This window comes from Myotis nattereri (genome assembly GCF_964212035.1).
Source record: "Myotis nattereri genome assembly, chromosome: 1".
Classification (NCBI taxonomy): Eukaryota; Metazoa; Chordata; class Mammalia; order Chiroptera; family Vespertilionidae; genus Myotis; species Myotis nattereri.
Genome location: NC_138075.1, coordinates 139631616 through 139652568, shown reverse-complemented (window position 1 = coordinate 139652568; position 20953 = coordinate 139631616). Strand labels below are relative to the sequence as shown.

Genomic DNA, 20953 nt, shown 5'->3' with positions numbered 1-20953 from the left:
AAAGCATTGCGTCTCACCCAGGTACCTTTGCCTCACATTTTGTAGACTCTCCAGTTAACCAGGGAGAGTTAAGAGGTGATCTTTGCCTTCATAGGACACGCCCCTAAAGCCCTGGCTTTTCCTGAGAACTTGTATTTATTTCAGAGAAAGTAATGTATCAGAGGCTAACCAGTCTGTGCACAATTTTATTTCCCAGCCAGTGGTAACGTTTTGGGAACAGGTATGTTTGCAGCTTAAAAAGATCTGCACAGAATTCTCTCTGGAATACTATTTCTAGTTCTTTCTTATTTGTCTCCATAGAGAGCCTCTGACTCCTTCCTAGCTGACCGGTTTTCCTAAAGCCAACATTTTCTCTCTGTTCTAAGCCCCTAAGTCACCCCTGTTTGGCCTTTGGTTTCAGAGAGACCCCATACAGTCCACCAAAAATGCCAAGGTTTAAATAGAGGCCAGGCCCCTTTCACAAAGTGGCCTTAACGCCCAGACTGTTACATTTCCATGTACCTCTAATTTCTAAATTCGTAAGCCTTCACATTTATACGGAGAGCAAGCTCCGTGGGTTTTACAGTGCATTCCCAGGAATCACAGAAGTTCTTCCCAGACCCAGAAATCAGGGTGGGGAGGCACAGGGAAGTAGGAGCAAATGGAGGCTTTGGGCTCCCACTCTACCTCTCCTATAACCATAAACTTAAACTTCTGCCCCCTCCTTTTTCATGTGTTATATTCTTCTGAGTTAAAATTTAACTTTATGAAATAGGTCCTCGGCCAAAAGAAAGTTTGCAATAAACTAGGTGATCACTTCTGTCTGGAAGGAAACGTCATTCTTTCAGTCAAATTCTAAAATTTTCACTCAAATTCTAAGACTTGGATATTGTGTGTTCTCTCTCAAACTAGAACATATTATTAAAATAAGGTCTAGTTTGGGATTTCTCATACCTAATATGGCTTTCTCTGAAATACAAGTTCTGATCTTCAGAAGGAAAAAAAGGTTTTGTGATCAAATAAACTTGGGAAATTTGCATCTCCCAAATTGCTAAATCTTCCTTTTGACAATTTATATTTAAATATATGGAAATTATGGGGGGGGGGGACTTCCTCAACTTTAACAATTAAACCAACTTTTGTTGTACTGTGGGCATCTTTATAGTTGGTCACCTCTTAATAACTCTCAGAAGAATTTCTCTTAACACCAGGATGGAAACCCCATGGTATAAACAAATTCCTACTTTTCTAACCTGAATTTTATGACTTAAATTAATTGCAACCTGATCTAGTAAATGATTGAGCTCTGGCAAGGTTATCCAAAGCCAGATTCCTGTACAGGAGACTCACCCAGTGAACTTGTTAAAATGTACATTCTTAAGCTTTATGTCCAGAAATTCTGGTTCAAAGGTCTGGGTTGGGGTCCAGGATGGGGCCCAGGATTGCCCATCCAAACCTTTAAAATGAATTAATTAAGATATAATTTACATACTATAGAATTTACCCACTGTAGATAAATGATTTTATGATTTTTTAAAGCAAATTTTTAGCATTGGGCAACCATCACTAGCATCATTTTATAATATTTTTATTATTATTTTTCAATATATTTTTATTGATTTCAGAGAGGAAGGGAGAGGGAGAAAGATTGGAGCAGCAATGAGAGAGAATCATTGATTGGCTGCCTCCTGCACGCCCCCTACTGGAGATCAAACCCACAATATGGGCATGTGCCCTTGACTGGAATTGAACCCAGGAACCCTCCATCTGCAGGCCGATGCTCTATCCACTGAGCCAAACTGGCTAGGGCAATATTTCTATTATTTCAAAAAGTTTGTTTGCTCATTCTCCTCTCCTACCTTCAGCATTAGACAATCGCCTAATCGGATTTCTTTTTCTCTATGTATTTGTCTTGTCTGGGCATTTCTTATAAATTAAACTATACAATACTTAATTTTGATTCACCAGTTGATAGATATTTGGATTTCTAATTTGTTGCTGTTATGAATAATGCTTCTATGAACATTCTTTGTGTGGAAATATCTTGTCATTTCTCTTAGATGGATTCCTTGAAGTGGAATTCTGAGTTTTATGGTAAATTTGAGAAATTGCCCATTATTTTCCAATTTGGCTGTACCATTTTACATTTCTACCAGCAATGATGAGGTTTCCAGTTTCTCCACACACTTGCCAACATTTAGTATTGTCAGTTGTTTTAATTATAGCCATTCTAGTGGATATATAAGGGTATCTCATTGTGGTTTTAATTTGCGTTTTCCTAATGATTAGTGTGCTTGTTAGCTATTATATGTCTTCTTTGGAAAAATGCCTAAGTCTTTTGCCAACTTTTAACTTGGGTTGTTTGTCATCTTACTGAGTTAGTTGCAAGAGTTCCTTATATTTTCTAGATGCTAGTCCTTTATCAGATATTAGGGGCCCAGTGCACGCATTCATGCACCCTGAAAGGAACTGTGGACTACCAGGCTGCAGTGGGCACAGGGCGGGTCTTGGCCCATCCTCTGTGCCCCCACCCTGTCCTTCCCTCTGTGGCCCCTGTCTGCCGACAGCCCCGCTCTCACCACCACCACTCCCATGCGCTGACAGCGCCAGCCCACTCGCACCTGCTGACAGAGGAGAGCAATTGGAGCTGGCGCCAGCAGCGGGTGTGAGCGGGGCCAGTGTCCTCAGCGGGTGTCAGTGGCAGCTGCTGCCCTAATTGCCCCTCATGAGCAGGGGGAGATGGAGAAGACCTCAAGGGGCAGTCGGGGCTGGTGGCAGCTGCTGCTCACACCCACTGATGGCGCAGAGTGACCGGGACCAGCACCGGGCACTGGCAGTGGGTGCGAACGCTGGTGGGACAGCGGTGCACGGGAGCAAAGAATTTTCAGTAAGCACCAGAGTCTTGACCCAATGACAGCAACCAGCGCTCTGCCTTGGTCTGGCGCCCCCACTCACCTGCTCCACCATTTCGCCACAGCCAATGCCCGCCATGTTCCGTGCTCTGCCACCTGCTGCCCACCATGTTCCACATGCACCCCCTGGTGGTCAGCACACATCATAGCAACCGGTTGTTTGGTTGTTCAGTTGTTCGGTTGTTCTGCTATTCAGTCTATTTGCATATTAGTGTTTTATATATATACTAGAGGCCCGGTGCACAAAAATTTGTGCACACTGGGGAGGGGTCCCTCAGCCAGGCCTGTGCCCTCTTGCAGTCTGTGACCCCTCAGGAGATAATGACCTGCTGGCTTAGGCCTGCTCCCGGGTGGCAGAGGGCAGGCCCAATCCCTAGGTGCAGCCCCTGGTCGGGCTCAGAGCAGGGCTGATTGGGGAGTTGGGGTGCCACCCCCTGTCATGCACAGAGCAGGGCGGATCGGGGGGTTGCGATGCCACCCTCAGTCATGCTCAGGGTAGGGCTGATGGGGGGTTGGGGCACCGTCCCCTGTCACACTCAAGGCAGGGTCGATGGGGAGGTTGCGGCACCACCCCCTGTCATGCACAGAGCAGGGCCAATCAGGGGGTTGGGGCGCTGTCCCCTGTCACTCACAGAGCAGAGCCCATCAGGGGGGTTGGGGCTCCGTACTCTGTCACGCACAGAGCAGGGTCAATCAGGGGGTTGAGGAGCTCCCCCCGTCACTCACAGAGTAGGGCCGATAGGGAGTTGGGGCATTGCCCCCTGTCACACACAGAGCAGGGCTGATCAGGGGGTTGAGGCGCCGCACCCTGTCACACTCAGGGCAGGGCCGATGGGGAGGTTATGGCTTTACCCTGTCACACACAGAGCAGGGCCTGTGGGGGGTGGGGAGGTTGGGGTGCCGTACCCTGTCACACACAGAGCAGGGCCGATCAGGGGGTTGAGGCGCCGCACCCTGTCACACTCAGGGCAGGGCCGATGGGGAGGTTATGGCTTTACCCTGTCACACACAGAGCAGGGCCTGTGGGGGGTGGGGAGGTTGGGGTGTCGTACCCTGTCACACACAGAGCAGGGCCGATCAGGGGGTTGGGGCGCCGTACCCTGTCACACACAGAGCCACAGAGTGATCAAGGGGTTTGGGCGCTGCCCCCTGTCAGGCTGATCCTGGTGCCAGGAGGCCTCACTGCTCCGCTGATCCTGGTGCTGGGAGGCATATTATTACCCTTTTACTATATAGGATAGAGGCCTGGTGCATGGGTGGGGGCTGGCTGGTTTGCCCTGAAGGGTGTCCTGGATCAGGGTGGGGGTCCCCACTGGGGTGCCTGGCCAGCCTGGATGAGGGGATGATGGCTGTTTGCAGCTGGTCACACCCCCTTCAGAGTGGGGGTCCCCACTGGGATGCCTGGCCAATCTGGGTGAGGGGCTGAGGGCTGTTTTCAGGCTGGTGTGTGACTGAAGCTCCCAACCACTCCTTTTTTGCTTTTCTTTTTTATTCAGGGCCAGCTTTAGCTTTGAGGCTCCAGCTCTTAGGACTCAGCTGCTAAAAGCAGGTATCTGGTTTGTTTAGGTTCTATAATCGAAACTCAGAACAGCTCTGAGATCCCAGCTGGCTGAAAGCAGGTTTCTGGGGTTTTGTTTAGCTTCTATATTTGTAGCAATGTTTCAAACTGCAAGCTCAGAGGCCGGCGGTGGCAGGCGGGGAACGTTGGAGTCCTCCGTCACTGAAGCAAGCAAGCCTCTTGTTCGCTTCAAGCTGCCTGACTGCCGGCCCGCATCTTGGCTGGCAGTTAATTTGCATATTGCCCTGAATAGCCAATGGGAAGGGTAGCGGAGTTATGGCTAATTACCATGTTTCTCTTTTATTAGATAGGACTAGAGGCCTGGTGCACAAAAATTTGTGCACTGGCGGGGGGAGGGGCTGTCCCTCAGCCCCACTTGTGCCCTCTCGCAGTCTGGGACCCCTCGGGAGATAATGACCTGCTGGCTTAGGCCTGCTCCCGGGTGGCAGAGGGCAGGCCCAATCCCTAGGTGCAGCCCCTGGTCGGGCTCAGAGCAGGGCTGATTGGGGAGTTGGGGCGCCACCTCCTGTCATGCACAGAGCAGGGCGGATTGGGAGGTTGCGATGCTACCACCAGTCACGCTCAGGGTAGGGCCGATTGGGGGGTTGGGGCACCAGCCCCTGTCACACTCAAGGCAGGGTCGATGGGGAGGTTGCAGCACCACCCCGTCACGCACAGAGCAAGGCCGATCAGGGGTTTGGGGAGTTCCCCCATGCCATGCTCAGAGCAGGGCCAATCAGGGGGTAGGGGACCTCCCCCCGTCACACACAGAGTAGGGCCGATAGGGGAGTTGGGGCACCGCCCCCTGTCACACACAAAGCACGGCCGATAAGGAGGTTGTGGCCCTGCCCCCTGTCACACACAGAGCAGGGCCGATCAGGGGATTGGGGCGCTGCCCCCTGTCACGCTGCTCCAGGGGCCAGGAGGCCTCGCAGCTCTGCCGATCCCAGTGCTGGGAGGCCTCGCGGCTCCACTTGACACCAGGGCAGTGAGGCCTCGCTGCTCCACTAATCCCGGTGCTGGGAGGCATATTACCCTTTTACTATATAGGATAGAGGCCTGGTGCATGGGTGGGGGCTGGCTGGTTTGCCCTGAAAGGTGTCCTGGATCAGGGTGGGGGTCCCCACTGGGGTGCCTGGCCAGTCTGGGTGAGGGGCTGAGGGCTGTTTTCAGGCTGGCGGGTGAGTGAAGCTCCCAACCTCTCCTTTTTTTCTTTTTTTTTTTTAATTCTGGGACTTATTTAACTTCTATGGCTGTCACTGGAGCTGAGAGCCAGCTTGAGCTCTGAGGCTTGGCTCCTGCTCTGAGACCTCAGCTGCTGATCTGGGTTTGTTTGGCTTCTATAATTGAAACACTGTTTCAGCTCCAGGTCTGAGGCCAACAGATTTCTGGGGATTTTTAGCTTCTATAATTGCAACATTGTTTCTTAGACTGCAGCTCAGAGGCCGGCAGCGGCAGGTGGGGAACCTTGGCTTCCTCCATCACTGGAGCAAGCAAGCCTCCTGTTCGCTTCAGCTGCCTGGCTGCCGGCCGCCATCTTGGTTGGCAGTTAATTTGCATACCTTGCTGATTAGCCAATGGGAAGGGTAGCGAAGTTACGGTTAATTACCATGTTTCTCTATTTTTAGATAGGATAGAAGAAGATATGATTTGCAAGTACTTTCCCTCAGTTTGTGGCTTGTCTTTTCATTTTCTTATTGATATCTTTTGAGAAGAATGTTAGATGGAGAATTCTATAAATGTCAATTAGAACCAGTTGGTTTATGGTATTGTTCAGTTCAACTATATCCATACTTGTTTTGTGCCTGTTGGATCTGTCAGTTACTGAGAGGGGGGTTTTAAAGTCTCCAACTGCAATAGTGCTTCACCTATTTCTCCTTGCATTTCTGTCAGTGTTTTGATACTGCTGTTAGGATTGTTATGTCTACTTGGAGAATTGACCTCTCTATTATACAACTTTCCTCTTTATTCCTGATCATTTCCTTGCTCTGAAGTCTGCATTGCCTGAAATTAATATAACAACTCCAGCTTCCTTTTGATTAATGTTAGCATGGTATGTCTTTATCCTTTTGTCTGTGTCTTTATGTTTAAAGTGTGTATATTGCAGATAACATATATTAGTGCTTGGCTTTTTATCCACTCTAACAGTTTTTGCTTTTTAATTGTTGTATATAGACCACTTACATTTAAAGTGATTATTGTTATAGTTTAATATTTATCATATATGTAACTATTTTCTAATCATTGCTTGTTCTCCTTTTTTTTTTTTTTTTGGTCTTTCACTCTGTGAAATTTATGTCTCCCACCATGTTTGGTCTTTGATGATGTGCAGTTTATTTTTCTTGTTTTTAAGCCTCACTTGCTAGGGTTCACCCCTCTGTCTAAATAGCTTAGCCTTCAGCCTTAGATTAGTTAGAAATTGTACTTAAATACCTTGAGCCAGTAAGGTTTCCACTCTGCTGATGAATGTGTGTAAGGGTTGGCAAACACATTCAGATTTCTAGCCTTTTTCAAGTCTTCTTGCCTTTTACATTCCCCTGGGCTTCCTTAGGTTTCCTCCGAACATGCTTACAGGCTCTATCATCCAGGGACATGTAGGAAGCTTAGGCCCACTCTAGACTGTGCTGTACATACACATAGCTCTGGCCAGTTTGGGATATGCTAAGAGTTTATTGTGTAGCTCTCTCCTATGACTCCAATCCCCTGGAATTCTCTATCAAGTTCCAGACTGGTCTAATCAGTTAGTTGCTCAAACAGGACTGCAAATACTGAAAAATTGAGTCATTGGTCCTCCCTGTTCACATGTCAGGTAAGCTCCCTCTGTCAGTGCCTCACCCTTGTTGAACTACCTGGTTGAGCAACAGAGTTGGGGAGCTAGGAAACACAATAGGAGCATTCTTGGGCAAGAATCCATAGACTTGCTCTGTTTCTACCCAGTGTTCAATGTTTTCATGTATAAATGATTCTCAGTTTGTTATATGCCTTTGGTTGATTTCCAGAGTGAAGTAGTTGTTTTTAATAGTTTTTTACAGCTATATAGTTGCTGTTTGTGGAAAGGACATGTTGACCTCCTCATTCTATCATGCTGGAAACAAATGTCCTTTTTATAGAATATCTGGCATGCTGATGTACATTTTTTGGTTACCATATTTTGAAACTGAAACCATGGCTGACATTTTATATGTATACTAGCGGCCCGGTGCAGAAAAATTTGTGCACTCGGGGGCAAGGGGGTCCCTCAGCCCAGCCTGCACCCATTCACAGTCCAGGACCCCTTGGGGGATGTCCACCTGTCGACTTAGGCCCACTCCCTAGGGGATCAGGCCTAAGCTTGCAGTCATACATCCTTCTAACAGCCAGGGAGCTCTTGGGGATGTCCGACTTAAGGCTTAGGCCCCCAAGGGATCAGGTCTAAACCGTTAGTTGGACATTCTTAGTGCTGCCACGGAGGTGGGAGAGGCTCCTGGCACCACCACTGCGCTGGCCAGCCATGAGCCAGCTTCTGGCTGAGTGGCACTCCCCATATGGAAGTGCACTGACCACCAGGGGGCAGCTCCTGCATTGAGCATCTGCCCCCTGGTGGCCAATGCGCATCATAGCAACCAGTCATTCTGCCGTTCAGTCAATGTGCATATTAGCCTTTTATTATTATTATATAGGATGTCCCTATTTCCCCCCTTTTGCCCCCTCTCCCCAGCTCTTGCCCCCCCCCCCCACTTCTCTCTGGCCATCACCATACTGTTGTCTGTGTCCATGGGTTGTGCATATATTTTCTTTGGCTAATCCCTTCTTTAAATTCACTTCTTTAAATTTGTATTTTCAGATAAGTGCTTATAACTGCACTATTATATATTTTCTATTATATCATTTAGAATTAAGATATTTTTTAATTGAAGCCTTGTAAATTTTAGTGCAATTTAATAAATTATGCTAGAAGCAATTAGGATATTTTTCATGTAGTGCAGATACATTTCAATTAATATTTTATTAATTTTTAAATTTTTAATATTTTAATTTGAAATAATCTCATACATGTAAAAAAAACTATAAAATACTACAGCATATTATATGTATCCTTCACCTAATTTCTTAGGTGTTAATAATTTAAACATAACCATTATACAACTAACAGAATTTGGAATATATTTTTCTTACAATTTCTTTAATGTTACTTAATCCATTTACTTTGTTTTTGTTAATCTTCACCCAACGATATTTTTCCATTGAACTTTAGAGAGAGTGAAGGGAAAGGGAGAGACACATTGATTGGCTGCCTCCTGCACATGCTTTGATAGGGACTGGGGATCAAGCCAGCAACTGAGGTACATGCCCTTGACTGGAATCGAACCTGGGACCCTTCAGTCCATGGGCTAATGCTCTATCCACTGAGCAAAACAGGCTGCAGCTTAATTCATTTACTTTTAATCTATATGTGTCTTTATATTTAAAGTGGGTTTTGTTTTTAATTCACCCTCATAATCTGTCCTTTAATTGGTGCATTTATGCCACTGACTTTCAGAGTGCTTACTGATAGAGTTACTGCCATATCAGGCTGCTTCTGGGGCTTCTGGGTTCCACCCTGCCTTGTCTTTTTTTCTAAGACATTTCAATTTATTTAAAAGAAGCCAATATACAGGATATAAAGGGTATGATATTTACAACAGTACAGTAAATAGGTTGGTTTCCCGGTAGGATCAGTAGTCTTTCAGTGAGTATTAACCCCCTTTCCCCTTGATGCTCGACCCAGCTGGCCGACAAACAGCAACAGTGGGGTGGGATGGGACTGCAGGATAGAAAGTCTCCCTGAAGGGATTAAAAATCACGAAGATACTAAAATGTCCAGGAAGGGGTCTTGGGGGTGAGGGGTACCTCTGCCTCATTCCTTTGAGGGCTTGGCAGCAGGAGTGCTGAGGGATTTGCCCCAAACTAACACACGGCCCACCCTGAGCCTGTAAATCTTCCACCCATGGAATATTCCCTTCCTGAGAGAATCAGCCCTAATCCCTCAGCCAGTGCCTGGAGGAGCAGCCCGGGCACAGCCAGGACTGTGGACATTTCATGGCCTTTTCACTCCCACTCCAGCTGCCTCACAACTCTGCCTGCTCCCCTCGCCCACCTCCCCTGTCACTCCATCAGGACACCGTGCACAGGAGGGGACACTGGTTTTCCCATGCCCATTGGGAACTGGCTGTTTCTGTTTTCTGGAGTAAAAAGGTTCCTGTGGGTCGGGTAAGGTCTCTGCTTGGCAAGAAGTTCTGTAACAGAGCCACTGACCACACCCACCTCCTCTGGGCATGGAGCAGCTCCGGCCCTCAGAGCTCATCTCTCCAGCAGAACTGAAGAGAAGGCCATGTATACCCTTCTGTCCCTCACCCTTCACATGCCCAGAACCATCAGTGTCGCACTTCCTAATTCCTATCACTGTATTTCATTAGTTCCATACTGCTTTACTGATCCTGAATCTAAACAGATGGGTTCAAAAGGAGATCCTTCTATTTTTAAAGTAGCTGGGGCTTCTGGGGGCGGGCCTTGCCTTGCAGTCTGGACCCGCTGATGGGCAGTTCCCGGGCCCCAAGGCAAGACCTGCTGCTGGAGGCGGGCCTTGCCTTGCAGCCCAGACCTGCTGATTTGCAGTTCCCAGTGTGCAAGGCAAGACCGGCTGCTGAGGCTTCTGGGGGTGGTCCCCACTGGCGTGCCTGGCCAGTCTGGGTGAGGGGCTGAGGGCTGTTTTTAGGCTGCCTGCACCCCCTTTAGGGTGGGGGTCCCCACTGGGGTGCCTGGCCAGTCTGGATGAGGGGCTGAGGGCCGTTTTCAGGCTGGCGGGTGACTGAAGCTCCCAACCTCTCCTTTTTTTCTTTTATTCTGGGATTTATTTACCTTCTATGGCTGTAACTAGAGCTGAGAGCCCGCTTTAGCTCTGAGTCCGGCTCCAGCTTGAGGCCTCAGCTGCTGAAAGCAGGTTATCTGGGCTTTGTTTAGCTTCTATAATTGAAACTCTGTTACCATCACTGGCGCTCTAAGCTCTGAGCCCGTTGACGACTGAAAGCAGCTATCTGGGCTTTGTTTAGCTTCTATAATTGCAACATTGTTGCATCTGGAGCTCAGAGCTGGGCTGCCGCAGGCCGGGAACATTGGCTTCCTCCGTCACTGGAGCAAGCAAGCCTCCTTTTCGCTTCAGCTGCCTGGCTGCCGGCTGCCATCTTGGTTGGCAGTTAATTTGTATATCCTGCTGATTAGCCAATGGGAAGCGTTCGGGGGTATGGTCAATTTATATCTTTCTCTTTTATTAGTGTAGATCTGGGTGTGTATACACACACTATATAAAACATTTATAATGGGATCAAAAAAAATGACAGGTTTAAGAAGTAAAAATTGCTAGTTATAAGAACAGTCACCAGGATATAAAAGACAACATTGGGAATATAGTCAATAATATTGTAATAACTATGTATGATGTCAGATGGATACTAGACTTATGGGGGTGATCACCTTGTAAGTTATATAAATGTCTGATCACTATGTTGTATACCTGAAACTAATACAATATTGCATGTCAACTGTAATTTAAAAAAATTTTAAATTAAAATAATTTTTAAAAATAAAAAAGGGATAAAAATGTATATAATAAATAAAATATATTATGTAATTACATAATATATGTCAATCATTCATAATATACCATTTTATATATATTCAGATCATTCAGCTTGTTTTAAATCTAATTCTATTTGAGTTGCCAGTAGGTTTTAATGTTGTATGCGTGCATGAATAATGGATTTCTAGACATGAAACAATTAGAAGAAAATACAATGGAAGTTCCAAATTAGGTATTGGGTACCAACCCAAGGTTACATCATTGCATAACTCCACGAGGCGTCATTCACATTGCATTTCATGGAAATGGTGGCTACTGGAACTGTACTCTGGGGCACCTTTCACATAGGTAATGTGTTATCTTTGTGAAATATAAGGCAAATGTTATTCTTTGGATAGTTACTAAGGGTTTTTTCTTCTAGTCTCCTCTAATGTTGCAAGGTGGGTGAGTCATTCTCCATTTCCTTTCTCCATGCCATAAAGTGAGCATACTATCAGCAAATGCCATCACAGCATAAGCTTAACCACCAGCCTCTGTGGTAATAAAATAACAACATCCATGACCTTTGACTTTATAGCTTACACCTTAATCATTTTTGTGACACAGAGGAGTAACAATGTGCTATTGATGATGTAATTGTCAGAAATATGTTTTGAACACTCTCTCTTTGTCAAACTTGAACAAAGCTGCTTTATCTGCAGGCTTCTGTCTCCCAAGCTCTTCTCCACATCTTCCTGTGTAATCTAATATGTATAGTACATCATGCATTTTTCTAAAGGGAACAAAAATATTCAGAAATAGTTATGCTTTAATATATCTTTTCATTCCTTCTTTCAGAATTGAGCATCTGGCTAGGATATTATTGAATATGTAGGATGCTGTGAACTTAGGATCCTGTGTGTGCTTAAAGGAGGTTACAGGTTTTGTGCGGATCTTATAGACCATCAGTCAAAATTCAGATAGATGTCTCTATGTTGATTTCATCAGACTAAAATGTTACAGGGTAAGTTATTTGTGCTATTTTCATTATATGACCTTTCAAATGAACAACTTTATAGAGTAAAAGAATGAATAATGTTATGAAAATTAAGATTATAATTCTTTTAAATTTGCAAGATACTGCAACCTGTAATTCAAATAGTATTCTTTAGGGTGGGGTGGGACTCCTGTTATCTATTTTAACCTATATGGAAAGATGCTTCAGGAATGATTCATGTTTCTTTTATGGTTATAAAGTTGAGTGGTTACTTCCTGGTGCCCAGCTTAACAAGTGAGTGTGTTAAGAATAAGTGTTAAGAAAGTCCAGTGAATTCTGCCCTGGTTGTCACTGTTGGCCCTGGAGACTTGTGTGAGAGTGTTCAGCCCAGAGAGGAGAGTGTTCATACTTGAATGGTTGCAGTCATGGCCTTGATGTAGAGAAGGGAAGGCTGTGGGATCAGTGAGTTACTATGTACGATGAGACAAGACCAGGGGCCCCTTCACTAGTCTATGCTGGGCTCTCTTGGCCACCACTGAACAGAATTGAGGGAGATTATTCTCCAGAGATGTCATCCCCTTAGCCTTCACCTCTTCTCTCTATGACGTGACCTTTTGTGACGCTTTTCCATGCAGTGCAAGTCATTAAAACTGCCTTACTGCTGGGTGAAGAACTACTGGAGTCACAACCAGGAGAGTATTCACATTGATTAAACTAGCTTGCACATTTTAATTCACTCTTTGAATTGGTTTTCTACTGCTATATGACAAATTTGCCATGAACCTAGTGGCTTAAAGGAACATTTATCATCTTATTATTAGAAGTCTGGGCATTGGTTCTCTGCTCAGAGTCTTCCCAAAGGAAATCAAGGTGTTATTAGGGGCTTTGATCTGACCTGAGGTTTGGGGTCCTTTTCCAAGATCACTGGGTTTTGGCATAATCCAGTTCCTGTTTCCCCCTGACTCTTGGCTAGAGACCTCTTAGCTCCTAGAGGTCTTTACCTCCTCCATAAGCAGTTCACCGCACTGCAGGAGACCCTCCTTGAAAGGCTAATCTGATTAGGGCAGGTTCACTCAGGATAAACTTCCTTTTGATGAACTCAGAGTCAACTGACTAGTCCCCTAATCATGGGAGTGAATTTCTACGATATTTACAAGTCTCACCCACACTCAAGTGGAAGAGATTATACTGGGTGTGTACTGCAGGGGACCCGAATGGGGTGGGCGCACTTTAGAGTTCTGCCTACCACTCTCCTTGTCTCAGTTGCCTCAGCTATAGAGCAGCTGGAAATTATTTCTATTTCTTAAGATACTCTGTGCTTCTTTGTTCCTTGATGACTTCTCAGGCCAGGATGAAGCTGTCTTTTGCAAGCACCTTAACCCTAATTTATTAGTGTCATTTTTTTTGAAAACCTTTTCTCTCTTTGGGTTCCCTCCATCCTGATTTAAGTAGTTGTGCTTCCGTCTTATATATTTTTTTTTCTCATTTACTTGGCTCTGACCTTTATTATATATTTTTCCAAGCAAACAGCTTTCTAAAAATCTTTTTAAAAATTAAAGTCAGGCTTATTGAGGTATAATTTGCATGCAAGAAAAGTCATCTCTTTTAGCTTATAGTTCTGAGTTTTGTTTTTTAAATTCTTTATTGTTGAAAGTATCACATATGTCTCTTTTCCCCCATCGACATCTCCTACTTTGACAATAGCATGGGGTCATGTAAATTACCACAATCAAGATGTAGAATAGTTTCTCACCACACAAAAAAATATACCCTTGTGTTCTTTGAAGTCAAACCTTTCCCTAACTCCCAGGCCCTGGCAACCACTGATGTTTTCTGTCTCTAGAGTTTTGCTCTTTCCAGAATGTCATATAATGTAATTATATGCTATGTAGCCTTAGAAAATCTAAATCTTGCAGAAGTCATTTGAGATTCATTCATAGTTACGTGTACCAGTAGTTCATTTCTTCTTATTGTCAAAAGGGATTTCATTATACAGATACTAGAGGCCCAGTGCACGAAAATCGTGCATTCAGAGTGGTGGGGGGAGGGGGAGTTCCTCAGCCCGGCCTGCGCATGCTCACAGTCCGGGAGCCCTCAGGGGATGTCCAACTGATGGGGAGCGGGCCTAAGCCATCAGTTGGACATCTTTAGCGCTGCTGCGGAGGAGAGAGAGGCTCCCACCACTGCTGCTGTGCTCGCCAGCTGTGAGCCCGCCTTCTGGTTGAGCAGTGCTCCCCTTGTGGGAGCACACTGATCACCAGGGGGCAGTTCCTGCATTGAGCCCCCTCGTGGTCAGTGAGTGTCATAGCGACCGGTCGTTCTGCTGTTCAGTCGATTTGCATATTAGCCTTTTATTATATAGGATACCATAGCTTTTAAATCCAGTCATCAGCTAAAGGATATTTAGTTTATTTTCTTTTCAGGATCATTATGAATAAAGCAGCTATAAATATTCACACACAGGTTTTTGTGTGCACTTATGTCTTAGATTCTCTTGAGATTGCTGGGTCATGCAGTTAGTGTATAAAGAAATTGCCAAACACTTTACAGAGATTGAATAATTTTGTATTCCCACCTGCATTTATATGAGATTTCCGGTTCTTCCACATTTTCAGCAGTACTTAGTACAGCCAGTTTTTCTTTATTTTTTCTTTATTTTCTTTTATCTTACCCATTCCAATATGTGATGGTTCCTCATATGACTTCACATGGTGATTTGGATGACCTCATACAATTTGTGGTGATTTATATAACCTCATCCTATTTGCCTATTTGATATTCATATAGCTCCTTTAATAAAGTGTTTATTCAAATATCTTGCTCATTTTAAAATTTGGGTTTCTTTCTTATTGTTGAATTTTGAGAGTTCTTTATATATATTTTTGCTTCAGATCCTTTATTAGATAAAGGAATATACTTTTTAATTTTTTCAATAATTTTTCCAAGGAAGTGGATGGCTTTTTAATTTTTCTAACAGGGCTTTTTATTCAAAGATCATATTTTAAACTTTTTTATATACTCCAGTTCTCAGTTATCAATTTTTTTTCTTGTGGATCATGCTTTTTGTACCTAAGTAACTTTTGCCTAATTCAAGGTCACAAATTATTCTCTGTTGTATTTGAGAAGCTTCATACTCTTAGATTTAAAACTATTGTATGGTTCATATTGTGTTAATTAGTATGATACAGGTCAAGGTTCTTATTTATTTTTTTACAAGTGAATACCCAGTTATTCCAGAATCATTTGACAATCAATTGACTGTATATGTGTAAGTCTATTTCTGAACAATCTATCCAGTTCTGTTCATATATGTGCTTATCCTAGATTACTGTAGCTGTATAATATGTCTGAAAATAAGGTAGCATATGTCCTCCCAACCTTGTTCTTTTTCATAACTCTTTTAGTTATTCTGCTTCTTTGCCTTTCCATATAAAATTTCAAGTCATGTTGTTCATTTCTACAAAATAATCTGTTATTTGGATCTATAGATTAATTTGAAGAGAATTAAAATCTTAACACTATTTAGTTTTCCAATCCATGGACAGGGTATATTTTCCAACTTATTTAAGTCTTATTTAATATCAGTTGTTTTCTAGTTTTTCAGACTCAGATCTCAGACATATTTTTAAGCTTACAACTAAATATCTAATGTTTTTGCTCCTATTATATTTGGTAAGGTTGTTTTGAATTTTGATTTCCCAGTGTTTATCACTGGTACATTAAAAATACTATTTATTTTTCATATTAAAAATTGACTTTTCAAAACTCTTATTAGTTCTAATAGGTTATTTTTATATATTCTTTTGAATTTTCTATAAAGACAATCATGTCTCTTCTCTGAATAGAGATGATTTTATTTTTCCTTTCCATTTTTTTTAAATTTTTTTTATTGAACTTTTTGGGATAACATTGGTTAATAAGATTATATAAGTTTCAGGTATACAATTCTACAATACACTATCTATATATTGTATTGTGTTCACCATACAAAGTCAAGTCACCTCTGCCACCATTCATCCCCACTTTATCCTCTTCTACCTCCCTCTATCCCCTCTTCCTTCTGGCAATCACTATACTATTGTCTGTGTCCATGAGTCTTTCTTTTTTTCTTTTCTCAATCCCTTCACCCTTCTCACTCAGCCCCTACCAGGGGTGGGCAAACTTTTTGACTCGAGGGCCACAATGGGTTCTTAAACTGGACCGGAAGGCCGGAACAAAAGCATGTATGGAGTGTTTGTGTGAACTAATATAAATTCAAAGTAAACATCATTACATAAAAGGGTACGGTCTTTTTTTTCAATAGTTTTATTCATTTCAAATGGGCTGGATCCGGCCCGCGGGCCATAGTTTGCCCACGGCTGTGGCCTAACCCCTCTGACAGCCGTCATTCTGTTCTCTGTATCCATGAGTCTATCTCCTTCACTTTGTTACTTTATTTTGTTCATTAGATTCCACATATAAGTGAAACCATATGGTGCTTGTCTTTCTCTGACTGGCTTATCACTTAGTATAATACTCTCCAGGTCCATCCATGCTGTCACAAAAGGTAAGATTTCCTTCTTTTTTACGTCTGGTAGTATTCCATTGTATAAATGTACCACAACTTTTTTATTCACTCATCTAATAATGGGCATTTGGGCTGCTTCCAAATCTTGGCTATTGTAAATAACACTGCAATGAACATAAGGGCACATATATCTTTCTAATCAGTGTTTTCAGTTTCTTCAGATATATTCCCAGAAGTGGAATTTCTGGGTATTAAAACAGATCCATTTTTAACTTTTTGAGGTAACTCCATACTGCTTTCCACAGTGGCCGCACCAATTTGCATTCACACCAACAGTGCACTAGGGTTCCCTTTTCTCTGCATCCTCGAAAACACTGTTTTGTTGATTTATTGATGATAGTCATTCTGACAGGTGTGAGATGATAGCTCTTTGTGGTTTTAATTTGCATTTCCCTGATTAGTGATGTTTTGTACCATATTGTTTTGATTACCATGGCTTTGTAGTATAGTTTGACATCAGGTAGCATGAGTCCTCCAACTTTGTTCTTCTTTCTCAAGATTGCTGTGTCTATTCAGGGCCTTTTGTGGTTCCATATAAATTTTTGGAGTATTTGTTTAAGTTCTCTGAAATACACCATTGGTATCTTGATAGTACTTGGGTTGAATCTATAGATTGCTTTGGGTAGTATGGACATTTTAATTATGTTAATTCTTTCTATCCATAAACATGGTATATGCTTCCATTTATTTATATCTTTTTCAATTTCTTTCTTCAGTGTCTTATAATTTTCCAAGCACAGATCTTTTGCATCCTTGGTTAAATTTATTTCTAGGTATTTTTGAACCAATTTTAAATGGGATTGCATTCTTAGTTTTCTTTTCTGATAGTTTATTATTGTTGCATAAAAATGCAACTGATTTCTGGATATTTAGTTTGTATCCTACTACTTTACTGAATTCATTTATCACCTCTCATAGTTTTTTGTGGAGTCTTTAGGATACTCTATATACAGTATCATATCATTTGCAAATAATGACATTTTTACGTCTTCATTTCCAATTTGAATGCCTTTTATATATTCTTGTCTGATTGCTGTGGCTAGAACTTCCAGTACTATGTTGAATAAGAAGGGTGAAAGCGTCATACATCCCTGTCTTATTCTCAGTCTTAAGGGGAAGATTGCTTTTAGTTTTCCCCATTGAGTGTGATGTTGGCTGTGAGTTTGTCATATATGGCCTTTATTATGTTGAGGTATGTGCCCTCTATTCCCACTATGCTGAGAGTTTTTATCATAAATGGGTGCTAGATTTTATCAAATGCTTTTTCTGCATCTATTAATATGTTCATGTGGTTTTATCCTTCATTTTGTGTATGTGGTTTATCACATGTATTGATTTTAAGATGTTGTACCAACCTTGCATTCCTAGAATAAATCCCACTTGGTCATGGTGATGATCTTTTTAATGTATTGCTGGATGTGGTTTGCTAATATTTTGTTAATAATTTTAGCATCTATGTTCATCAGGGATATTGACCTATAATTTTCTTTCTTTGCCATGTCTTTATCTGGTTTTGTAATTAGGATAATGCTAGCCTCATAAAATGAGCTTGGGAGTCTTCCCTCCTCTTGAATTTTTGGAATAGTTTGAGAAGGGTAGGTATTAGTTCTTCTTTGAATGTTTGGTAAAATTTGCCTGTGAAGCCATCAGGTCCAGGACTTTTGTTAGTTGGAGTTTTGGGGGTGTTTTGTTTTTGTTTTTTTGTTTTTTTGTTACTGCTTCAATTTCTCTAGTTGTAATCCATCTAATCAGATTCTCTGATTTTTCCTGATTCTGTTTTGGAAGATTGTCTATTTGTATATTTCTAGGAATTGATCCATTTCTTCAGATTGTCCAATTCCGTGGCATATATTTGTTCATAATATTTTTTTACAATCCTTTGTATTTCTTTGGTGTCAGTTATTACTTCTTTTTCATTTCTAATTTTATATAGTTGGGTCTTCTCTTTTTTTTTGATAAAGGTTTCTTGGTTAAAGGTTTGTCAATCTGGTTTATCATTTCAAAGAACTAGCTCTTGGTTTCATTGGTCTTTTGTATTGTTTATTTTATACTTTATTTCATTTATTTCTGCTCTGATCTTTATTATTTTCTTTCTTATACTCACTTTGGGCTTTGTTTGTTGTTCTTTTCCAAGTTCTTTTAAGTGTAAACTTAGATTGTTTATTTGATATTTTTCTTGGTTTTTGAGGCAGTCATGTTACGACTGCTTTAACTGTGCCCACAAATGTTGAGGTTGTTGTGTTCTCATTTTCGTTTCTTTCAAGGTATCTTTTGATTTCTTCCTAAATCTCATTATTAATCCATTCATCCTTTAGTAACAGGTTATTTAGCTTCCATGTCTTTGTGTGTTTTTTAGGGTTTTTTCTTCTGATTGATTTTTGCTTTCATACCATTATGGGCAGAGAAGATGCTTGATATGATTTCAATCTTCTTACATTTATTGAGAGGTTTTGTGTCTTAACATGTGGTCTATACCAGAAACTGTTCCACGCGCACTTGAAAAGAATGTATATTATGCTGTTTTGGAGTGAAGTACTGTGAAGATATCAATTAAATCCATCTGATCTAGTGTGTCATTTAAGGCCAACATTTCCTTGTTGACTTTCTGTCCATTGTTTGTCAATAGTGTGTTAAAATACCCTACTATGGTTGTGTTACTTTCAATCTCTCCCTTTATGTCATCAAGATTTGCTTTACATATTTAGGTGCTCCTATGTTGGTGCATAAATATTCACAAGGGTTATATTCTCTTCTTGGATTTTTTCTATGTCATTATGTAGGGTTCTTCTTTGTCTCTTACTATAGCCTTTGTTTTAAAGTCTATTTTGTCAGATATAAGTATTGCTAACCTAGCAATAAGACCCAATACGTACTGTCTACAAGAGACCCAATTCAGAATGAAAGATACATACAGACTAAAAGTAAAGGGATGGAAAAAGATCTTTCATGAAAATAAATATCACCAAATAAGGGGAATAGGATTATGTCATTTTTTTCTGAGGGTGTTTGGTGCTCCTGCATATCTTCAAACCTATTCATAGGGAGCAGACATCTCAGCTGAAACAATGGCCACTAAATTTTCTTTTTCTTCCTTCAGAAATTTCTGGGAGAACCAAGATGGCGGCATAGGTTAACGCCGGAGATTGCTGCCTGGAACAACCAATTCAAGGGTACACCTAAAAGACGGAACGAACATCATCCAGAACCACAGGAAGGCTGGCTGAGTGGAAATTCTACAACTAGGAGGAAAGAGAATATTATACCCAGACTCAGAGGAGGCGCAGTGCTGAAGTAAAATACTCAAGTGCGGAGTGCATGTGCGGAGCAGGCTGGCGGCGGAGGGTGCGGTTGTTGTTTTCAATCGGGAGGGAGTTTCAGACTTTGAGCTCCAGATCCGGGAGAGTCTCTAGGGACCCAGACTCAAACGGGAGAAGCGGGACTGTCTGGCTTCGGTCTGAACTCGAAGGCAGCTTTCTCTCCAAGGTTTGCAGCGGTTGCTGGGACTCTGTGAGGCAGAGCCCCTAGGGATGGAACTGAGAGCAGCCATAACTGCTCTGTTTGATCCCATGTGACCCGCCCCGCCCCCCTGCATAGAGCCATTTGCCGGATAGCCTCAGGCAAAGGCTAGATTAGCACCTCCCCAGAGGACAGAAGTTTTCCCACTGCAGACACAGCTGACTCTCACAGCCAGTTGGCCTGGAGGTCAAATCCCCCCAGTATTAACTACGATAATCAAGGCTTAACTACAACAAGACTGCGCACAAAGACCACTAAGGGGTGCACCAAGAAAGCATAAAAAAAAAATGCGGAGACAAAGAAACAGGAAAAAATTGTCAATGGAAGATATAGAGTTCAGAACCACACTTTTAAGGTCTCTCAAGAACTGTCTAGAAGCTGCCGATAAACTTAATGAGATCTACAAGAAATCTAATGAGACCCTCGATGTTATGATAAAGAACCAACTAGAAATTAAGCATACACTGACTGAAATAAAGAATACTATACAGACTCCCAACAGCAGACCAGAGAAGCACAAGAATCAAGTCAAAGATTTGAAATGCGAAGAAGCAAAAAACACCCAACCAGAAAAGCAAAATGAAAAAATAATCCTAAAATACGAAGATAGTGTAAGGAGCCTCTGGGACAGCTTCAAGCATACCAACATCAGAATTATAGGGGTGCCAGAAGATGAAAGAGACCAAGATATTGAAAACCTATTTGAAGAAATAATGACAGAAAACTTCCCCCACCTGATGAAAGAAATAGACTTACAGGTCCAGGAAGTGCAGAGAACCCCAAACAAAAGGAATCCAAAGAGGACCACACCAAGACACATCATCATTAAAATGCCAAGAGCAAAAGACAA

The 20953-nt window shown here is 42.3% G+C and overlaps 1 protein-coding gene across 1 annotated transcript in view; it reads left to right on the top strand.

The window, feature by feature from the left end:
* Positions 1-20953, top strand: part of PRTFDC1 (phosphoribosyl transferase domain containing 1) — a gene marked incomplete at both ends in the record, with an annotated part of 103071 nt that overhangs the window by 10116 nt on the left and 72002 nt on the right. The window contains 2 exon segments of the mRNA XM_081106641.1: positions 11935-11985; positions 11987-12047. Coding sequence (XP_080962767.1) covers positions 11935-11985; positions 11987-12047 — 112 coding nt within the window.